The sequence below is a fragment of the Venturia canescens genome, chromosome 4 (genome assembly GCF_019457755.1).
Source record: "Venturia canescens isolate UGA chromosome 4, ASM1945775v1, whole genome shotgun sequence".
Taxonomy (NCBI): Eukaryota; Metazoa; Arthropoda; class Insecta; order Hymenoptera; family Ichneumonidae; genus Venturia; species Venturia canescens.
In genome coordinates this window covers 15,342,186-15,364,186 of record NC_057424.1, presented here as the reverse complement: position 1 = coordinate 15,364,186, position 22,001 = coordinate 15,342,186, and the positions used below count along the sequence as shown (strand labels likewise).

General features: G+C 40.3%; 1 protein-coding gene across 5 annotated transcripts in view; it reads left to right on the top strand.

Annotated features, from left to right (window-relative positions):
* Positions 1-22,001, top strand: part of LOC122409531 (glutamate receptor ionotropic, kainate 2-like) — a 102,838-nt gene that overhangs the window by 73,569 nt on the left and 7,268 nt on the right. For 3 of the 5 annotated variants that reach the window (XR_006260719.1, XM_043417166.1, XM_043417163.1), the window contains 3 exons: positions 15,179-15,280; positions 15,647-15,748; positions 19,438-19,641. Coding sequence is in view for 4 of the 5 variants with exons in the window: in XM_043417166.1 (XP_043273101.1) it covers positions 15,179-15,280; positions 15,647-15,748; positions 19,438-19,641 (408 nt within the window). In the remaining variant the exon portion in view is untranslated. Of the gene's footprint in view, positions 1-15,178; positions 15,281-15,646; positions 15,749-16,830; positions 17,035-19,437; positions 19,642-22,001 lie in introns of all 5 variants that reach the window. The other 2 variants (XM_043417164.1, XM_043417165.1) reach the window with 2 other exon arrangements.

Sequence of the window (22,001 nt, the reverse complement as noted above, 5' to 3'; positions counted from 1 at the left end):
TTTCAACGGCAAAGACTTCAAGTTCAAGCTGAGAGAAAATGGACCAATATCGAGCACACTTTGCCACGAATATTGCGACGGATTTTATGATTCTTTTTACACGAGCCTTAACGTGAACGTCAACGTTGTCACTTGGAATAAAGATACTTGGAAAAATTGAATTTCGAAAAATTTAAGACCACGTGGAACTCATTAATTAAACTAAAGAAAAGAAACAATAAAAAGCCAAATTCAAAGTAATTGGAATCCCCAATAATGCATGTCGTGTTCCTTCTTCATAATATTCCCAGTGATGCTTCGAATTTTATTCTGTTCCTGCTTGCAGTAAAGGTGAGGGGATAAAAGATGTGAGATATTGTAAAAGTGACGTTGATGCACGGAACGAAAATGTCCAAACGTCATTTCAATGTATGAAACGATGGCAAGAAAACCTTAAGGTATTGAATCCATTCGCGTGGAATACCGGCGACAACATTTAATATTTTCGTTTTCCAGAATTCATTCAACCGTATGAATTCAATATAACAGTCTGCGTTATATACGGGGCACAGAAAACGGTGTGTAATCTTGTTCCAGTGTGTTTCGAATCTCGCAGTACGAGTGGGAAAAATGGGGATCAGCGCTGTAACGCAGTTCCATCGTTTCGTACATCCTTACGAGTGAAAAAAAGGAAGATCGATCGATAAATAGATATGCGGAAATAAAGGGGCGACGTAGAAATATAAGACATTTATGACAGCGCACTTTTCGATAAAGTAGATCGGTAGAAAATATGCTGGACAAAAGCAAGCTTCGTATGTAGGTCAAAACTTTTCGAAAGTGTCACCCCCATGGAGATACGCAGCATGCAAACGTGTATATCCATAAGGATACATCGGCGCGTCCGTATATATAAGATTAGAAATGTATGAGACCAAACGACGTCTTACCAAGCGCAAAGAGAGAAGTAGCGCAAACGCGGGCTTACCGTAATTTACGGTCTACGAGATCTGGCCTGAGGCCAAAACGAACGATATCCGGCCTCGTGTCCTAGGCGGGCTGCACCAGCCTCCTTCCTCGCTTGATCCGAGCCGCCTCTTCCATCCGCCAGAAAGAAAAATATTTGGTGGTCACAAAGAATTGAGCCACACGAGCAGGTCGCTGCGCCGCTCCATCAAACTCCTTTTACGAAGCAAAACAAATCAGATCTCATTTCTCAGCCTTGTTCCACACGTTGATCAAGGTCATGGGGAACCCTTAAGGCCTTATGCATGCTTGCAGCGGGCGAAAAAACGTGATTTTCTTGATTTTTTTTCGACAAGAGAATAAGTGTTTATTGAAAAACTGTGAACGAGGTGTTTATTAGTACATATGTTCATGTACTTGTACAATTTTCTGCATAAAAAAATTCCTCAAAATGGCGCAACTCGAGCTGCATTCCAGTAACACCTGTTTTTGATCAGTTGCGGTGGACGTGATAACTAAGAAACTATTAATCCGATCCGCACGAAATTTATATCATGTATTTATTATAATAATAGCTTGTATATCGACGAAGGATTTGTAACAATTTTGATTTAAAAAATGTCGAAAGTTTCAACGAAAAAATCCATTTCACGAGGTGCCAAATTTTCCGCTTTTTTGTTACAATTTTTTTCCAACACAATACGAAATCCTTCGTCCAGATCCTGGCTATTATTATAATAAACAAGTGGTATAAATTTCGTATGGATCGGATCGGTTCTCTAGTAATCGTGTCCATCGCAAAAGTATTTTTCAAAAAAGACCTATTAAGGTCTAGTATTAGGCCTAGTATTAGGCCTTAATAAAGATAGATTCGAATCGTACTGAGTGAGATGTAACACGACGATCCTGATCTCATTTTCATCGGTTTACATGCTCGTAAATGTTTTGATTTTATATTTTGCCACTCCGCGGCTGTCTCTTGGAGGCTCATTGCCGGAGTGAACTCGTCGCGGGAGTCATTGCCAAGAAAACCGAGTATAATGGTATACCATAACTTTAATGGCTGCCATGAATTGAGCTGGCGAATGTGGTATTTGCAATTCGATCGTTCTGATCGAAGGGTTGAATTGGTTCTCGATCATTTATCGTAAAACTGTGAATTAAGGTTGAACTCTGGATTGTTCCCGGTAACAATGGAGTGGTATCGAGTTTATTATTTAACGACGTCGCGGCGGGAGGTCACTGGCATAAATTATTGCCTGGCTCATCAGTAGGTCGACCGTTGAAATTATTCATACAGTCGAACTCTCTAGAAAGTGGAGTTGAACTTATTACTTATTTTTTCCTTATTTTTTATTTAATTGGAAAAAAATTGTGGATTCCAGAGCTCGGATCGCTCCGCGCGCGTCTGACGGTGACATGCTTTATCTACTGTCGCTTGGCTCGTTGATAATCCCTGCCAAGGCCAGCGGGACGGGCCAGTTAAGTAGTCAAGCTGCTGCCCTGCTCGCGATACGATAAGTTTTTCCTCTGAATTCCACCGTAACGCAGCAGCTTAAAAAGCCTCTGTGAATTACCGTAGTACGTGACTGCAAGGCGTTTACTTCCCAAGAATTAAAAAGAGGGATAATAAACTCGTCGGAGATTATGAAAGTCGAGGGGGTTGCATGAGGAACCGAAAAATACAGATTTTGAAATGGTTATTATTAGAAATTATCAAAAATGCCTGAAATTATGAATTAGCAAGAGTGTCTACTTTTTTAGGGACGAATTATTATTTCTCTAATGCTGGGCCACTGAACAGGCGATCCGGTGAATGAATATCCCACCGGAATACTTGGAAATTGTTCAAAATGTGATTTCCTCGGATATGAAACAATGCTGCGAAGCATTCGAGCTTATAATTCCGCCTGCGCATTTCGATCGGAAACTCCATTAGCATAAATATTTCAAACCTTCAAAATTCAATCTCCAGCAGCCTGCGCATCGAGCGATCATAAATAAATTGGAAAAAGAAAGAAGACATTTGAGAAGATGAGTTTTTTCGAGACTTTTTTTCGAAGCACCGAATCCACCAGGTAAAATCCTTCGTCATGGGAATACTCACACAACGAAAATATTGGATAAGCAACTCGTCAAATAATTTGCATCCACGAACCCATTGATAAGCTTCTGCTTCCACTAAATAATGTCGAATGTCCGTAAACTTGCTACGTTCACCCGCAGCCTTTTGGCACAATTATGGAGTCGAACGTACCGGAAAAAGGAACGTTTTAACATCGGTAATGCATATACGTACACAGATAAGCACGGAGGATGTCGGATAGAGGTAAAGAGATAGAGTTTGGCTCGTAGCCCGCTTCGAAATGTGCCACTAAGGCGTTTGCTGACGCCATTAGTAAAAACTCTTTAAAAAGCACCCTTAAGCTCGTGCGATGCGTATCGCATCAGGTAAACCAGATGTTTAACGTTCTCGTTCGTATTCCTGTTTTTTGTTTCACACGAGTAGCATCGGGCAAAAGAAAAGAAAAAATGGCAGAAAAAAATCCCAGCGAGATTTTATCTCCGTGCAATCGGGCGGTGCGCATTCCCGCTTAACGTCGTTAAAAATAATCTTCCAACTCCATTTTTCTTCTACGTCTCGAACTCTAGGACGACCTCGACGCGAAATTTCTATTCGATACATCGAAAACTCTTCCGTCCGCAATATCGTCCGCCTCATAAGCATTGCGTAGGATACAACACGGACATCCCTGATCGCTGCTTAATACAGTCGCAGAGAATTCCGTGCGGGAGAGACGGGGAGAACGATTAATCTAATAACTCGAATCCCACCCGGGGATATTCCAATATTGCCTCTGGCACTGTCCTAATAAAGTTGTAAATACCTATAGGTGTGTGCCGAAGAACGTCAAATATTTGCAGCCGCACATCCGCCATCGGAATTTGGGGGACCCTCGCATACCGGAAGTCAAATTATTAATACGCGCTACACGTGACTCGACTCCCAGCGCAGCCAAAGCTCAAACGTTATTGCGAACTCTTGCGGTAATTAGCGATGATGCATTGTAGAGACTTTCCTTCCACGCAGTTTCTTTCGTTCGTTGGGGATTCACATATTCGATTTGTTGTCATGCGTGATACGTGTACGTAATGTTTTTCCTCGATTCCGCCAACTTCCCCTCGTTTTCCTTCCCCGTTTCCACGTACCTTCCATTTTCCTGTTCTCCTTATCCGCTACTATTTTTCATTTTTTCTGTCGAGTTTGATTTCTCTGGGACGTAAAACACAAGGCCGATCTTCCGGTTGTGCGTCATGTCCGTACTGCTCCTTCCTCCGTCCCGATCCTCTCTGCCTCGGTCCCTCTGGGCTACAAACGATTTTCCAAGTTAAATGAACTTGGTTCGACCAATTCCCGGGAGGTGGATCAATCGGAGCGATCTTTCCGAGCTTGTGATTGATTTTACGTCTGTTTCCGTTACCGCCTGTCACCTTTTTTCGCTGTAACCGTGCAGCTCACTTCGATGTGATATTTCTTTGTTATGAGCGAAATATTTTCTGGCATAAAAAACGTTGGGAGCTGGGTTTAATAGTTACGAAAACAGGGCAGATTTAATAACGACGCGTGACAAATCAAAACGGATTTATCGATAAACGTGCACGCGTGAAACTAGGCGAAACATTTGATATTCAAATTTTCGTTATATTCGTAGACGAAGACAAATGTTTTCCGCCGGTTGCAGAGCTGGAATTTCATGGACTAGAGAGCCACAGAGATGTCCGACCGAGATAAAGCTCAACGGAATCGGATGAATGGTGAATACACGCTACACTAGTCCAGCTCAGATTTTCCCTCGCGCACCAGAGACGAAACAAGAGACGCGGAGACAATGGACCGTGAATGGGAAACACCAAAGAAGCCGCTGAGCCTCGCAAGAGAGAAGGATGCTCAAATTGAAACTCGAATTACAACTACGACTATAAATTACGAGAGAATGGTTACTGTCCCAGTTGGGCTAAAACTTCCTTGCCAAACTAAGTGTACAAGCTAAGTCTTAGCATCACAGCGAAAACTCTTCGGAATCTTCTCCCGCAGTATACATACGGGGCCTTCAACACCGATGTGACTTGGATCTAAACCTTCACCCTTCTGATTTTCTCCCCAATTTATCATTGTTCGGAGTCTCTCCGAGGAGCACTCACTATTTTGTGACTTATTTTTCGAGCTATTTTACTCACCGACGACTTTACAAACAAATATCCCGTTGGTTCGAACCCTTCGTTTCTCACACGAAGGAATTCGAGGGTCAAATAAAGTGAGCGAACTTTCCCAATGTCATAAAAAATCTCGTTTCGAAAAAGAAAATAAAAAAAATTTCCGATCGAGCCCCAATTCCAGTGCAATATCACATGTGGCTGTCCCGGAGCTTCCTTTCAATTTTTTTCCGAGAAAAGCTGTCCAAGTACAGAAAAGAACCTCGACTCACTTGGTTTCGAACGATCGAAATAAATTTAATGACTTTTTAGCTTTCGAATTTGGCCTAAAGGTACAATTCCGAGTGCCGCACAACAAAATTGCGAAATCAGGCAGCTCAGAGGTCAGGCCCAGGTCGAATCGGTTTAGAATGCCCCGTACATTGACATACACGAGTACGAATTTATATAAGCACACACACAGCCCCGAGTCCATATACCGAGAGAGTGGTAAGGCCACGTGCACAAGCTACTTTGTAACGTTTACTTAGTCCTCGAGATACCTGCAAAAGCTCGAGATCAAAAGTGTTACACGTAGGATGGATCTCATTTGCCGTGTGAAAGACGTGGACGAGTATTTCCGCAACGCTATAGTTATGGGGAGTGTCTACGATTACGTAGTACGTACATAAATTTGTATATACGGAGTTGCACTAACAGCGGTAAATTCCTTCGTACAAATATGTGTAAAATATTAGATATTCTACTCGAGAAAAGCCATCTCGGGTGTATGAAATTATCCAATTTCATCGTGAAATTATGAAATTATGGGGCTGAAAAAGTAACTGAAATTGGAAGCATTTTTATTTCTAGAGTCAATTCGAGCAATAATTGTAAGTGTATCTGCTATTCGTCGTACTTTTTTTTCGAATTTTCATACAGTTTTTTAAGGACGAACAATTAATTTCAAGCTCGTTAAATTCGAGGAGAAAAAAAATTTGTCAGAAATCACTAACCGAGAGCAGCTCATGGATTGTGGATTCGCTGAGATTCGTTAAACCACATTAGCCTCCTTAATTAGACGGAAGCAACGTACTTACGCGAGTATTTTAACGGCCGGGCTTGGGTTTTGATCCACTCGAGTTTAAGCACGTGCCCTCACGAGAATATTCCTTGCGGGCATTATACTGGACCTTACAGAATGTGAAATCGTTTTCTATAAACTGACGAAAACTTTATTCGTTTTTTTTTTCAAAGTGCAGTCTCCACTTGACTAATCGATTGATGTTTTTGTTTGCTTCTTCGAATCTCTATTGCCTTAATTCTGTCCGAAACGAATTCGAATTTATAGTTTGACTCTCCTGCTCGAGGATCGCGTCGTCCTTAATGGCAGACACCAAAATCATTCAGCCCCAAACATAAAGGCCGAAATTCCACGATATCACGCGCCCATATATTTTCATATAACACGATAATATATTCAGTGAAAGTACTTGGAGATTGTTTCGTTCGAAGTCAGACAACGTTACGTTGCGTATCGTGGCATGGTTAATGAGGTCTCCGAGAAATGATGTTACCAATTTTCTTGAAAGCTCTTTCAAGTGTTGCGCGCACACCAGTCGCACTATAGAGAACTGAGGAGAGAGCTTTTAGAGACAAAATATGACTTGTGATCAGGGAAAGCTTTTTTCCACTTCACATGGTAGGAAACACCGAGGCAAAAAGGGATACCAAACGAAAATTCTATTCGTCACACGTTAAATCCATGACTAATTATTTTTAAAACGATTTTGCCATTATATTGGAAATGTTTACGGTCAAGTTGATAGAAAAGGCTTGAATTAAAAACGTGGCGATGAAAAATATTTTTTCGTTCGAATAGGGTGGCAGCACAAGTTCCTCATTATCGATGAATATCGCACTGCGTTGGGAACACTCGCGACCTGACGTCACACGCTTTGGAAAAAATTTAACATTAACATTTTTTTTTTATTCTACTAAAGCTCGGAAGAAATTTACCTATTTTGAAAACAGTACCGAACTAGTTTATTTGAAAAAAAAGCTACCCCAGTTGTCGAGTCAGTTTTGTTAAAGTTTTTCAAAAACGCTTATAAATTCTAACAATTCAAGAATCGCGAGCTTAAATCCCATTTCGCCTGGATCTCCCCTGTATAAATATGCACATATTTCTTGCCGTACTCCCTGGGGATGAACGGGGGCGGAGGGGGGAGGGGGGAGATTGAATGGTTAACAACGTAAACTGGAGTTCTGGATCGAAATTCCGAGGTTAAAAGTCCAGTACCATTTTCCTCCGAGACTCCTTTTCTTATGAGCCATTAATCCTCGAAGTTAAAGTTTACGCGTGTCGCGGGGCGTTCGTCCTCAAAATGGTTGGAGGTAAATTTTTATATGGGATCAATTTCGTAGAGGATCGAAAAATTCTGCACAAAAAACTCCACTCCGGTGATTTTTTATCTTTAGTAGTTTAGTTTCGAAAAGAGATTTTAGAACGACCTTCGAAACACTTACTCCAGACAGACATTTCGAAAACGAATAAAAAACAGAGAAACGACGAGAAAGTACAGTCACTAACCGGGTGCTCCTTATAGTAGGGTTCAATATGTCAAATAACCGAATTGTAGAACGGTCGATATTTCGAAATTTCAAAAGTTGTAATATCAGATTGGAGAAAAATAAGTAATTCGAAATTCTTATTTCTGATCGACTATTTATTAGCAGATTACGTTTTTAACTGAACGATAGTTTTCATTTCGAATGCAATTTTAACAAATCATAAAAAAGTCGAAAATTCATATCTTCGAATTCAAAATGGAGAGTAATTGTTTTATAGATAGACCAGAATATAGAGTAGCGAAAAATCGAAAGTGAATTTTTGGAGCCTATAAAACTCGGATATGCAGAATAGCGATGGCTCGAAAAGACGAAAGTTTGAAAATGTTTGAAATTGAAGATCACCAGTCTGATTGTGAGTAAGTGAGTGAGTGAGACGCGTGTATTTTGAGCCCCGTTGCATTTCTTTATTTTGATCGGTCGACTTTCTAACGTTCGACTTTTTGGTGTTTCAGTATTTGAACCTCGCTAATATTCAGTCTTTCGTTATTATATATTCGAAATTGTGAATATTCGCAATAGTGCTGATTGTAGTAATTTATGAATGGGAAGGGTGATACTCGAATTTTCGGAAAAACGATATTTAGTCGTCGTTCTATGGGCGATTGTTACATTCTATTTTCGATGTAAACGTGCTTCGAACCTTGAAGTTTCTACTTTATTTATTTTCGACACTCAAAGCTCTAGTCGTATTCATCTGTCTCCGAGTATTGTCATTCGAAGTTTATAAACTCGAGATGATTTTAGCTGTTCGAAATTTTAATAATTCTAAAATTTTATCTCCACCCCAACCCCGATAATTTAATATTCTAACAAGCTTTTTTCGTCAGCATTAGAATTCGCACTAACCTCAACCAACATTCGATATCCAAACCTCGTTCAATTCCCTTCCTCGTTATGAATTCTCCACCTTTCTGAGCTCACGTCATATAAGATTAAACAAGTTGGCAGTCTACGGTAAAGTAAAGACTGACATAATGAGCGTAAACTTAGAATCACTGTATACATGCTCGAAACTTTGCAGTTCCCTTGCAACCCTTTCCGTGAAGCATCGATACCTTATCAGTTATATATCTCAGCACATATTTAACCACTTGAGATTCCGAATGTCGTATCTCCCAACGTTTAGCATGTTAACTCCCTTAACAAGAGTCCTTTTGCGACTGCGAAGGCCGCAGATAGTATGTAAACTTGTACGTAGCCCATACGTACATTTTCCATCGCAATTACTTCTCGTTCGGTTCAATTAAGCCACTTGGTGGACGGTAATTTCGACGGTGCGGATTCACCGAGCGCTGCCGAAATGCCCATTAGAGACCTGCATAACTAACTCGGTTATACCTTGTGACAATCCTTGTGCTCACTTCCAATGTATTACGACTATGGAAAACACACATGTATATGCACATAGTTTAATAAAATTTTGCATATGTACAGGGTGTTCTACGTCGATCCACATCATTTCATCTCGACAAAATGATACAGCAATAAAAACAAGATTTTTCACAGGAAAGTTGGACGCTTCGAAGGGCGACTTTGATCGATGATTTTGTCGCGTTTTGTTAATTTTTAGGCTCACACGAGATCGTTGATAGCTTAAGATGCTTCGGTGACCAGAAAAATATTGAGCTGGATTCGAAGAGCCGAAGCACTTTAGTTACAGGTTAAAAAATCAAGAACTTCCAGTTTCAGGGACTCGAGGATTGTCAGATTATTTTCTCCCCCGATTCACACTCGACACCTTGTATATTGATACGTAGGGAGTAACGAGACTTAGCGGTATCCGGATTTCTGGTTATATAAACGCGATTGCTCAGGGGCCAAGTTTGACTTTGTCCCTCTTTGTCCTCGCATCCATATTTGGCCTCTTTAACAACGGGGTGGTTCGAGCAGCCCTGTGAATATTCACGACTAACCTCGAGTGATACTCACACGGGGGAAGTATCTTCGCGCAGATTTTCCATGTCATGTGAGCACGATCGGTGCAGCATGGAGATTGAGTGGATATGGACGTTGAATAGTCGGACACCCACGGTTGGGAAGGGCATCGGCGCGCGGGTATGTTATCGGGGTAGAAAATATCTGGGAATCTTGATACTTCAGCTCGGAGCAATGGATATTTGCGCTTTCGAAAAATGCTATTCAATTTTCGATAATTCACTGGCTCCGCAGTTCCACCGGAGTAATTTCGCTTAATTGATTTATTGTGGGTCCCACGAGAGGGTGAAATATGAGATTAGTCAAAACGCTTCTCGGATAACGAATTTATCCCACAGTTGATTTATTAATCATTCGATTTACCGATTTGGGCAGTGCAAGGACGCGAATTTTATTTTCGATCAACTCGATTGTGTTTTTTATAAAGTTCTTGCTGTTTTTTTATAATAATATATTTTTTATTGTTCTTAATGGATCGCTGTGACAATGATTAACTCGTCGTGGCTTAAAGTCTCACGATTCCTTGTTGTTTGCGGTCTTTAGGCTGCTATTTATGATTTTGCTTTGCAATGCTAATGACTGACGGGAAAAGGGGGAGAGAGCGAGGGAGAGGGAGAGACATTTAGACGATATTTGGAAACGTGCCAAGTAACAGTTTCGCTTCGACGCCCTTTGCTGCTTGTAATCCCCCTTTTGGGCAACCGCACACGAATCGTAACGCCGCGATGTACTCGCTCGAAGCTACAGCCTCGTGCTACATGACACCTAACTATATACGCAGGCGCATGTATGCATATGCGTGTCCATTTCAATTCTAAGGACGAGCCCACGATCAACGAACTGTAATCGTCCCTTCGAACGCATGTGTCCATGTACGTGTGTATTAATCGCGATAGTTTGTCGCGTGCACCCTGTGACGATTTCACTCTAGATTCGCGTTCACACGTCCGTACGTCAACGCAATGCGTTATTCCAGTCGGAGTATATGGGGATCTCGCACTCTTCAACGGGGAATTTAATCATACCCGAAGGATCGTATTTTATGGGTATCTAAATTGGATCGATTTTTACTTCCCAATTAAAGATATAATCACTTTAAATTAATGTCAGAGTTATTAATTCGAAATTGTAAATACATTTTTTCATCTTATCTTTCGGCGAATGAAATTATGTAGGATCGGATATAATAAATTTGAAATTCTTTATTTTCAAATTCAATTTTAAACGAATTATAATGTTTTTATAAACTTCGTTCCTCGAGGTTCGCGAACAAAACTGTCATTTCTCTTGATATTTTCTTTTTCTTTACTTTCAATGATTTTTTAAGAAAGAATTGCTTTTTTTATCATTGCTTTTTTCAATATGAGCTATCACATTTCGAATACGTCTTGCTCTTTCATGTTTCGTTTCCACAATTACAAGTCATTAATTAATCGGGGATCCATCTCTGACTGAACCCCAAATTTAGTTCGTCCCTGGCGAAAATACTACAGTTTTTTATGTTAAAAACCCCATTAGAGAGCGCAAAGGGAAAACGCAATGGGAAATGTATCAAGAAAAATGTATTAATAAAAAGACAGAAGGCTATGACGAGAATGGACCAAGCAAAGAAGAAACAAAATGTCGAAATAAGCAAATGTGAAGTTACACGAGTGCTCATTACCAATTTTATTCAATCTTTAACGTAATTATTACTAGTAAGACAATCGTCTCGAATTGTTTCCCAAACCTTCATTAAATACTTCATTGTTATTGTACACTTTTTCATAAACTTCGTAAGAAGCGTTCATTCGTTATATGGAAACGTAATAAATGATTTTTTACACATAATCTCCATAACCCTGTGTTTTTTTTTTCATATTTAAACACGTTTATCTCAATAACCAATAAGAGGAAACCTTTAAAATTTGATATGCGTGTCAGTCGACTGCGCATTTAAACTCTATGTAAATTTCAAGACTTTCTTAAGAAAATCTTTTCGTGCATGAACTACTTTAGTTAGCCAGAGAGATTATTTTATTCACACATTCTGTCGATCATAGAGCCGTGGCAGATGTAGATTCCAATCGTAGATTTTTTCGTTCGACACCGCAGGGATGTCAGTGATATAAAATAAAAATTTTTAATAGGAAATCGACGGGTTGAGAAAATTCTCTGAACGTACGTTTGCTGGGAAGACAGAAACAGCGTTTTTATTTCCCAGTCAATTTTACCCACCTCACCAGCAACCAATTGTACGAAGGTTCATTTTAAAGCGACCATCTGTAAATCCAATTTCGATTATCGACTTTGATTTTTTTGTATCGTCAGGCACGCAGTACTCGTAAATTTTCATTTGTTATTTTTCACCGCGCAGCTTTTTTAATGTGGAAAAATTGTAAAATCCCTGGGCATTATTGCCATGGAACAAAAGAGTATTAAATACTGACGTCGATAGGTTGTCAAATCTTTATCGGTATACAAGAGCGTTAACAGGTTGAGGTGTTTATCGACACGTGGTATGAAAACCGATACAATTTATCTCGTCGTTAGTTCAACGTCACATATACAATCTGCTCGCACACAGCATTCGATTGCCTGGTTTATGTAAAAGCATACACGAAATAACAAAATGCATGAAGCGTTTGAACCAGCGCCGCTGCTCCAGCTCGATTGAACCGTAGAAAAAGAGCGATCAATTTGTCCATTTCGAAACTGCCTCAGGCAGCCTTCACTGACATTGTAAATTAATAGAAACGCACACGTTTAATTCCACAATGTATACCTCAATTATTTGTACTCGTCGACGATACGAATTCGCGAATAATGCAATAAAAAGAGGGAGAAAAAGCACGGGACTCTCGCACCGATACCTCGTAAATGATCCCTTTGATACCAACTAGTAGATCACTCCCTAAATTCCAACAAAACCAATAAAACGTTCGCCATAATTACGAATCGAGATAACGAGTCGCGTACGTTTACAATGCCAGCTGCTTCAGTCGAAAATGAGCAGAATTACACCGAATTGGGGTTAGCTTCACGAACTTTTTTTTCCTCATAAATATTCAGAGGTGCATCTCTCCCTAAAAATGTGGGGAAAAATGCATCATATGTTTTGGGAAAAGCTGCGCTTCTCCATATTTACCGTTTTTTTCAAATCCTTCCAGTGGTTTATATATTCCTTTTGGGAAGTAATTTTGCTCAAACAAATGAGAATCTTATGATTTAAAAACCAGCAGCATTGGTCCATTGCTTGAATATGAGTTAACGAGTCTTCATTTTTATCTCGGATCGAGTTGAAATGACGCGGAGAAATGTGTGAATGCGATATCATCTTTTATTTTTCGTGAAGACCCCTCGTTGGGTTGGTTCCTTCTTACGGTAACAGCTCCGCTCACCGGTATATGTAAAAAGTTAATGTCCCCTTAGCATATTCAGCATTCAGTCACCTCTGTGAGCGTAGTATCACTGTGAGCTCGGTAAATATAGTGGATAAGAAAATAAAATTGCTGGAAGACTGGATGGAGAGTTAGTATGCATGCTCGAGAGGCGTCGAGACAGAGAAAGGGAAAGCGAGACGGGTACAAAAGACTAATTAACTTGAAGCAAGTAATTAAGTGGTTGTGTGGGCTAATGTTGCCTCGGTTACAAACGAAGGAAAAGAGCGAGTACTTTGCAAAGATCTGTAACCGACAATGCGAGCGTCCTGGCTGCACAGTCATGTGTGCGCATGTGAACGTGCAGCTTGGCTGGATACACACTCGTGTCCCAAGCAAACGAGGAAATTCATTAGATATTTCATTAGAATACGTGGTCTGCGGAGAACAGCTGAAGAGTGAGGGAGGATCAAAAGTCTCCGGGGGTGTGGAAAATGAAAGGTTTATGCAGCATGCAGAAGCGCTCGAATCTTTTTATCTGCAGACTGTAATCGTCACTGTGATATTTTCAATCAGACGAAACTTTCACGCGTGAGAAATCACTTTCAGACCATTCCCACAATGAAGTGCATTTCCCCATCCACCATAACTTTTTTCCAATCCCATCGATTTCCACCTAAATATTGAAAGACAAATTCAGCATATTTTCGTCCACTTCCCTGCCAATGGCCCGGATAAATTTTCATACACGTCTGTGTCTGTGTGCGCGCGCGTGTGTGTGTGTGTGCGTGTGTGTGCGTGCTTATGTCAAGCTAAATTTTCTCGTCCACTTTGGAGGCCCTGAAGCTGGATTCGTACATGCAGGGAAGGAGAACGACGAAAAGGGTCACGTAAAGGAAGTTTTCGGGTTAAGTCTGTGAAACACCGGGAGACGAGTCCATCCCAAGCGCTCAGCTTTCGCTAAGCCACCCACTCATATTCCCGTCGCGTGCGAAAGATATACTCTATCTTGCTGCCTTCTCTTATATGGGAAGGGACGACAGTAGGGTGTCACCCCCATACACCCAACGGGCAGACACACCATAACGTCACTAGGACCTTCGCGGTCCTCTCTGAACCTGTTGTCTGCTTCACGTCCCATATATATTCACTCACGTGCACATACATGCACACTTATAACGCTGTATATGCTTCGGACTTGTGAAGCAGGCTCTAAAACGCAGGATCAAATCTCCAGCATCAAAAAATTATCTTCTACTCTAGGAATTTTCAGATGCCAAGCCTGGCAGCGATATTTTTTACGAGTACGAAAAAAAGCAGCAGGAGAAAAAGCGTAAAAGACTCTTGCAAACTTTCACAATAAATTCCATCATCGTAATCGTGATGAAGAGGCATCACTGTCGAAGCAGCTTGTACGAAAATCTATAACGATTTTACAAAAACGCAATAACTCAGGATTTACTACCCTCTGCAAGGGGATCGATGATTCCAAATTACAGAATAACCAGTCCGAATTTTATGACGAAAGAAAACCCTCTCTTTCAATGAATTCACCGAGTTTTTTTTTCACTTTTCTGCCCGATATCACGGCACGTTGTTCCTGCCACATGACGATGGGATAAAACAAATAAATGTAGCTTATACAGAAATGATTATGGGGACATGAAAATATTTTGATACGTCTTTTTACTATACGATTCTTTTTCACTCTCATAAGAAAATACGGAAGGATAACGACACCGTACACACAATCTGATATTTTCTGTGTCTCATGATATTTCGCGACTTTTGTATACATTGGAACGCGCGCATAAGCGTTGGACCGGGGCCGTAACGACTTTTTAAGTACGGAATTTTTAAAAGCAAGCTTCGCCCCCTTCGAAGTGTTATCGTGAAATGTTCCGATGGTGGTAGCAACTTCTCAGGGAATTTCCGTAAGCCTCCAATCCTCTTTTGCAATAGACTCTGAAGATTCTCCCTCGCCTTGTAATATATTCCGTTGAGTTTCGCGCACGGTATAGAACGTCGATGTATGTATGAGCAAACATATACCTTGCACTAAATGATCCTTGATATCGACTAACAATAAGTTTTCATCGTCTTTATTGTAGGTTGAGATGAAGGGGATTTCCGGACCCATAGAGTTCAAGGAGGGAAGGAGAATCCAGTTCAAGCTGGATCTGCTGAAACTCAAGCAGCACTCTTTAGTCAAGGTAACTCGTGATACATAACTGTACTGAACTTTTCATTCGCTACTATTTGCGTCCACATTATTTCGATTGAAATAACAGGGCACGCCGAACAACATAAAAGTTGCAACTATATATGGCTCCTGGGAGGCTCGTATTGCTTTTAAAATCATGAGGATCAATACTTTATAGCTCGCTTTTGTCCTCGCATTCATTCATGCGAACTTTAAACTTTCAATGCGCGGAGCTTGAAAATTGAAGCTTCGTCGAGCACTAAACGAGTTGGAGGTTTCAAAAGCAATACGTCAAAATGTAAATGATCCAGACACGATTTTCGGCCAAACATCGGGCGAACTGATGCATTAGATTTTTTTATCTCGTTCATTGAAGGTCGGAGAATGGCAACCTGGGGCCGGAGTCAATGTGACAGACAGAGCAGCATTTTTCGAGCCTGGTATTGCAAACGTGACTCTCATCGTCATTACTATCCTGGTTAGTAAAATGTTCCTTTCCATAGAATGCAAAAAAAGAATTTACGACAAATTTTATTTCGAGGTTGAAAAGTAATTGTTTTTTTCCATGCACGTTTGATAACGCTCGATCGATGAATTACGAGAAATGTTGGTTTATCAATAGAAAAATTAAGCAACGTGAATCATTTCTCTAGACGAATATTTATCGCTATACGCCTCCGGATTTAAAAAATATAATGATCCCCCTTCGAACGAGTGTGCTCAGCACTCCTCATTTACGATCAATTGATTTGATATTCATGGCTCATATAATGGAATAAAAATGCATATACTCAGGCAGGTACCCTCTTCGGGACACCCCGTGGGAAATCATTCCTTAGGATAACAAACGGTGCTCTGCGCGTCACCCCACCCGAATCGCGTCGAGATTTGCAGAACTCGACTCCCAAAATCCATGACATAATACGCGTTCTAGAGAAATTTAAAACCTCTTCTGAAACACGATCGAAGAAAATGAGAATGAATCGTGTAATTTTATAACTTCGTACAATAGAGTTTTCGTTTTTATGGGGAAAATTGAAACGGAGCTGAGTGGATAATAAATTTTGAATAATTTAAGCAATTTATTATCTCATTTATACATTTTGCAAATATTATTTTTCAAGATACCAAACTTTTCAACACCTTCGGTAGACACAATTTCGCGTTTATTCCGCTACAACGAGCCACGTAATTCGCAGCAAATCCTAAACATCCACAATCATCATTTAAATCGTTGTTTATTGTCAAAATATTTTACTGATCATTCGAAAACATTTTCTCGCGTCTGGTTATTTTGTAAGAATTTAGATAAAGTTCCAAAAGCATTGCTAACCATAAGCGATCCTGTAAATTCGATTTTGAAATCCACAATCGCTCATGGAAAACCGTTCATCAAACTTCGTCATCAAATCTCACTTTATTTTCTCCATTATTGCGCTTTCATTTCTCTTCTTTATCACATGCTATTTCTTTACTATCGTTTATTTTTTCATTTCACTTGTTCGTCGGTGTCACCGGTGCGTGGTCCTCATTAATTTAACTTGTTCCGAGGGGGTCCAGGAGAAACCCTACGTGATGATGCATCACGAAAAGAACTACACGGGGAACACGCGGTTTTACGGTTTTTGCGTGGATCTCCTAGAAATGGTGGCGAGGGACGTAGGCTTCTCGTATCGTCTGGAACTCGTTGCCGATCGAAAATACGGTGCTAGAGATCCGGAAACCGGGGAATGGAACGGCATGGTCAATGAACTCATGCGACATGTATGCTTTGGTTTGTTTAATTTTTTCATTTGTTTTTCTCACACATTTCTCACCGTGACTTCTCGATCTCGTGTGTATGTACGGAGATAAATCAAATCCCCCAAAAAAAAAAAAATTTAGAAAATCTCGCAAACGTGGTGAACACATAGAGAAGAAAATCAATTATTGTGACAATCGGAAACGTTATTGGGCCAAAACCACTTTAAATTCAATAAAACGAATGCAATTTTTGTCAAAACATCTTTGCTCGTAAAATTAGTAGAACATTAGAAATCATTCCCAAAATTTATCTCACTAATTCATTCGATTTTTTTCGTATTTTACTCATCAAGTTAAGGTAGATCATGCCCGTAAGATCGTATTTTATGGGTGTCTAAATTGGATCGATTTTCACTTCCTAATTGAAGATATTATCACTATAAATTAACATCACAGTTATTCATTCAAAACTGTAAATAAATGTTTTCAACTTATCTTTTGGCGAATGAAATTACAAGCCATTAATTAATAGCGATAATGCTATAGTATTTTATGCAAAAAATCGGACTAGAGAGCGCAAAGAGAAAACACAAAGGGGAATGGCTGAAGAAAAAAGTATTAATAAAAAGACAGAAGGCTGTGACAGGAATGGGCCAAGCCAAGAAAAAACAAAATGCCGAAAAAAGCAAATGTGAGGTTATACGAGTGCTCATTACCAATTTCGTTCAATCTTTGACGTAATAATTTTTATTACTAGTAAGATAATCGTCTCGAATTTTTTCCCAAACCTCCACTATATACTTCATTGTTATTGTGTATTTTTTCACAAACTTCGTAAGAAGCGTTCATTCGTTATGTGGAAAGAGGAGCGATTTTTTACGCATAGTCCGTATAACCCTGTGTATTTTTATTTATATTTAAAACACGTTTATATCTCAATAATCGATAATACGAACCCTTTAAAATTTGATATGCGTGTCAGTCGACTACGCATTTAAACTCTGTCTAAATTTCAAGACTTTCATAATAAAATCGTATCGTGCATGAACTACCTTAATAAATGAATATTCGAAAGAAAGGAAGTTACAGGAAAATAGAAAAACATGTGTATCGCTTATTTACGATAATAAGTTCGATGTTTAGTGTTCCTGTGTGTGTGCTAATGATTATCGTGTTCAAATAAATAGATGCAACTTAATGCGTAGCTAGACGTAGTTTTCTCCGAGCAATACGACGTTCCTTTCGTAAAATCTTTCGTATAATTCAAACCGTATAGAATTCACCGTAGGGCCGAATATTGAATAAACGCCAAATGTGTATTTAACTGCAGCGTGTATTTCACGTGAAGTCCTCTTTTCTGATAAGTCTGTATCTGTTTTAATGTGTTTTGTGCTCCTCGCAACCCTAAAAGTCATTTTATCCGTCCGTTTGTACGCAGGTGATTAATGAGTCAATAGATGGGAGCTCTAATGAGATAACAGCCGAATCAATTTCATCGCCAACGAGTTTCACTCATTCGCGTCGTACTCGCAAATAACTGTCGAAGCTTTTAAATCTCTGTGTCTTTCCCCTTTTCAGGCTACCTTTGAGCTCTCTCTCTCTCTCACGTGTGTGATTCCGATAATAATTTTCGAGTCAAAGAATCAAAGTCACTGTCGTCACTGTTGAAAATCATGCGTTATCCATAATTTTCTCATTCGAACATTTTTCCAAGCCCCGCACACTGTCATTTCGCTTGAAATACATTTTTTTCAAACAAATACATCATCCTCACCGATATTCGATGAGAATATATCGAGACACTCGACGCTCATGGGAAATTCTCGTTTTTCACTGCTCCCTTTACGATTTTATTCGATCAAGATATACTCGAGTGGAAAGGTCTGGCGGTACCGGCTGTTTCGCTATTTCGAACTGCTTTGATCATTGTTCGTCAGAGTTCGAACGGTTAGAAACGTGTTAACGAACACTCGATGCCGGAATTACGATTTTTTGTCACGCCAATTACAGAACGTTGGAGAGTATCTGCAAAAAACAAGTAGGAGGCTCGAAATTTCTTCCCTCCAATTCATCTCATTTGTGTCATTCTATTATCAATTAAAGATCCCGCCCGGCTGGATGTGTTCAAGTGAGAAAATTTTCACCGCTTTCTCGTGCTGCTCACATGTAGCACTTTCTTCAGCGAGACCTCGTCGATCTTCCGAGAACGAGGTCCCGTTGTCACAAAACGTTTTACTCTCCTCGAGCAACGAACCGCGAAAAAGGACAGTGGGAAAAATAAAAAGAAGCACACAAACGCACACACACACACGCTCGTAAATAGAGTCGTAATAAAAAAAGAGCAGGCATAAGAGAAAAGGGTAAAGGGCGCAGGGGTTAAAACAGGTAGAAAAATCCAGAGTTCCTCTTTTATCGCACCCGTAGGAACAGCCGTACGTAATGCTGAGGAGCCAAGGAAATTTCAGCGGTAACGAACGTTACGAGGGTTTCTGCATCGACCTTCTCAGGGAGATTGCCCAAATGGTCGGCTTCACCTATAGGATCGAACTTGTGCCTGACGGAAAGTACGGCGTTTACGATTATGAGACCGGCGAGTGGAATGGAATAGTTCGCCAATTGATGGACAAGGTCAGTATCCGTACACACAGCATAGATCGCATTTACAAAGGTCAGTGGGGGTGTTGGTGTGCGCGAATGTGAAGTGTAAAATCGTATACCGAGTGTAGGCTGATCGAGGGAATTGCCGGATTAAATGAACTTTTCCCAACGAGGAATTTCAAACTTTTGCTTTCAACTCTTTTCCTCGGGAACTTCGAGGAATTGGATTTTTCCAAAGAGAAACACTTTTTTTACTACGATCATTGAACCCCGAGGAATTTCTTAGGAAACACCGGGAAAAAGCGAGCCTCGCCAAATGTTTTCAACGATTCAGCACCACTTGCAGTATCGAAATATGAACGTATGACGCGATACACGAAGTTATAGTTGACTTAATGTTTCCCTCGTACTATAACATATTCGACGATAAATGCATTCACGTGTATGACGGATGCAACGAAACCGAGCTTCAGAGGGAGGCTTGCTTGCACAGTGCGAATGTGCAATTTCACCACTGAAACTGACGTTGCAACGATAATGTTGCGGTCGTGCGTTACAACCACGTGCAAAACTAGCGGCCGCGAATTTCAACCGATACGTATATACTGCTTGGACGGAGAGCTGAATAGGAGCTTTTATCAAAGCTATAACAACGTGGAACAACGTGCAAAATAATTGATTCACTTCGACTGTGTTACTAAATAAATTTAAGGGTCAAATCGACTCGTTTAACGCATTAACGAATCGTGTCAATTTCAATACATTTCGGACCCCCAAAATTGAGGAATTGGGGAAGTTCTTTGTCAAAAAAGAACTTTGATAAACAATGCACGAAGTCCTCTAATTTCTGTTAAATATTCCATATATTCGGTGTGTCTCTCGTTACGATCACGAATCATTAATTTGGCATAATGAAAACTGAAGAATTGATTTCTCGTTAATCCGTTGGTCAAAGAAAGTTTGACGACTGCATGAGCCGATACGCGTGACCTTGTCAAGCCTGGCGATGCTGTTTTCCCTTTTCCGCAGGAACTGAAAATTTTTACTGGATTTACCATAATTTTCACAATTCAATGCGCATCTACAGAGAAATATCACTCGCAGTTGTGTTTAGGTCGAACGAGAGTTTTTTTTCCCGGTATAAATGTGGAAACATGAAGATCCAGTGACTCGCGATTCATCGGATAAGCCAATGGCCGGGCTCCTGCGTAATTCCGTTACCGATGCTTAATCGCCGAGGCGAGAAAATCTGTTCTATGCATTTTTCTTTCCATCTCGTTACAAGACTTTTCGTTGAGGCGGGATGTGAATAGTAAAAATTTCTCGGTGCAATCAAGTGCTCGGAAGCTGTAATTAGAGGAGATGAAAGAAAGCGGATGAAAAGCGAAGTTCAGGAAGCAAAGTCGAGAAAGAGGGGGGGGGAAAGCAGGGGGCAAGAAAAATATCGTAGTGGAAGAAAAATGTTGAGAAATCCAAGTTATAACCCCCAAGAAATAGCGAGAGACGTAAAGAGATGATTAGTGAGAAAGAAAGACGGAAAGTGAGAGAATCACAAAAATTCTTAAGTCCCTCTCCCTGAAAAACAAGGAACAGACGTTTGGAACTTACGAGAATTTGAAAAGCCAAGAGATTATGTTACATTTCCGCCAAGCCAAAGTCCCATCGTTATAATCACATCGCTTTGACCCTCCAAATTCTCATCGCAAAGATTTCGGATTCCAGCTTATGAAAAATTCAGGAAGTCAGGAAGTAAAATATGCGGAATATCTTAGCGCCGGATGAAAATACAAAAGAGTCACTTCGATCGCCCACGAGAGAATCATTTTTACAAATATCCAACTCTCGTCACGCGAGACCCACATTTTCGAATGACTTCCAAAACCATAGCAGTGTTTTCGGAACCTGCGATACGTGAATTCGTCAATTCTAATCGGCTCCCGAACTTATGTTAAAACTCGACGCTTCCACGAGTGCGCATATATTCACGAGGGCAGAAGCAATATGAGAGTTTCCTCGATATTCTCGAGCACGCAACTTTTCATCGTACTTTATCTATTCCTGAAACAATGAAACCTTCCTCGCTGAATAAGGCTGTACTATTAATAATAACTTAAAGTACAAATGTGTATGAATACGAAGAATGATGATAAATTTGTATACGTATACGATGAACTTGACAAATGGCAAGTTCTCGCTGGGCCGAGTGAAAATTTCCATTGTCGTGAGCACCTCTGCTGGCGCAGGTGTTAGCGCACCGCACCATTTCACAAAGCGTCGGTTTATCACGAGACGTTTTGTATTAATTTTCGTTGGATAATCATTAATTTCGTTGAGAAGGAGTGGGGGGGGGAAGAGGAGCGAGAGTTCGGTTCACGTAGGTGAGCCGAAGC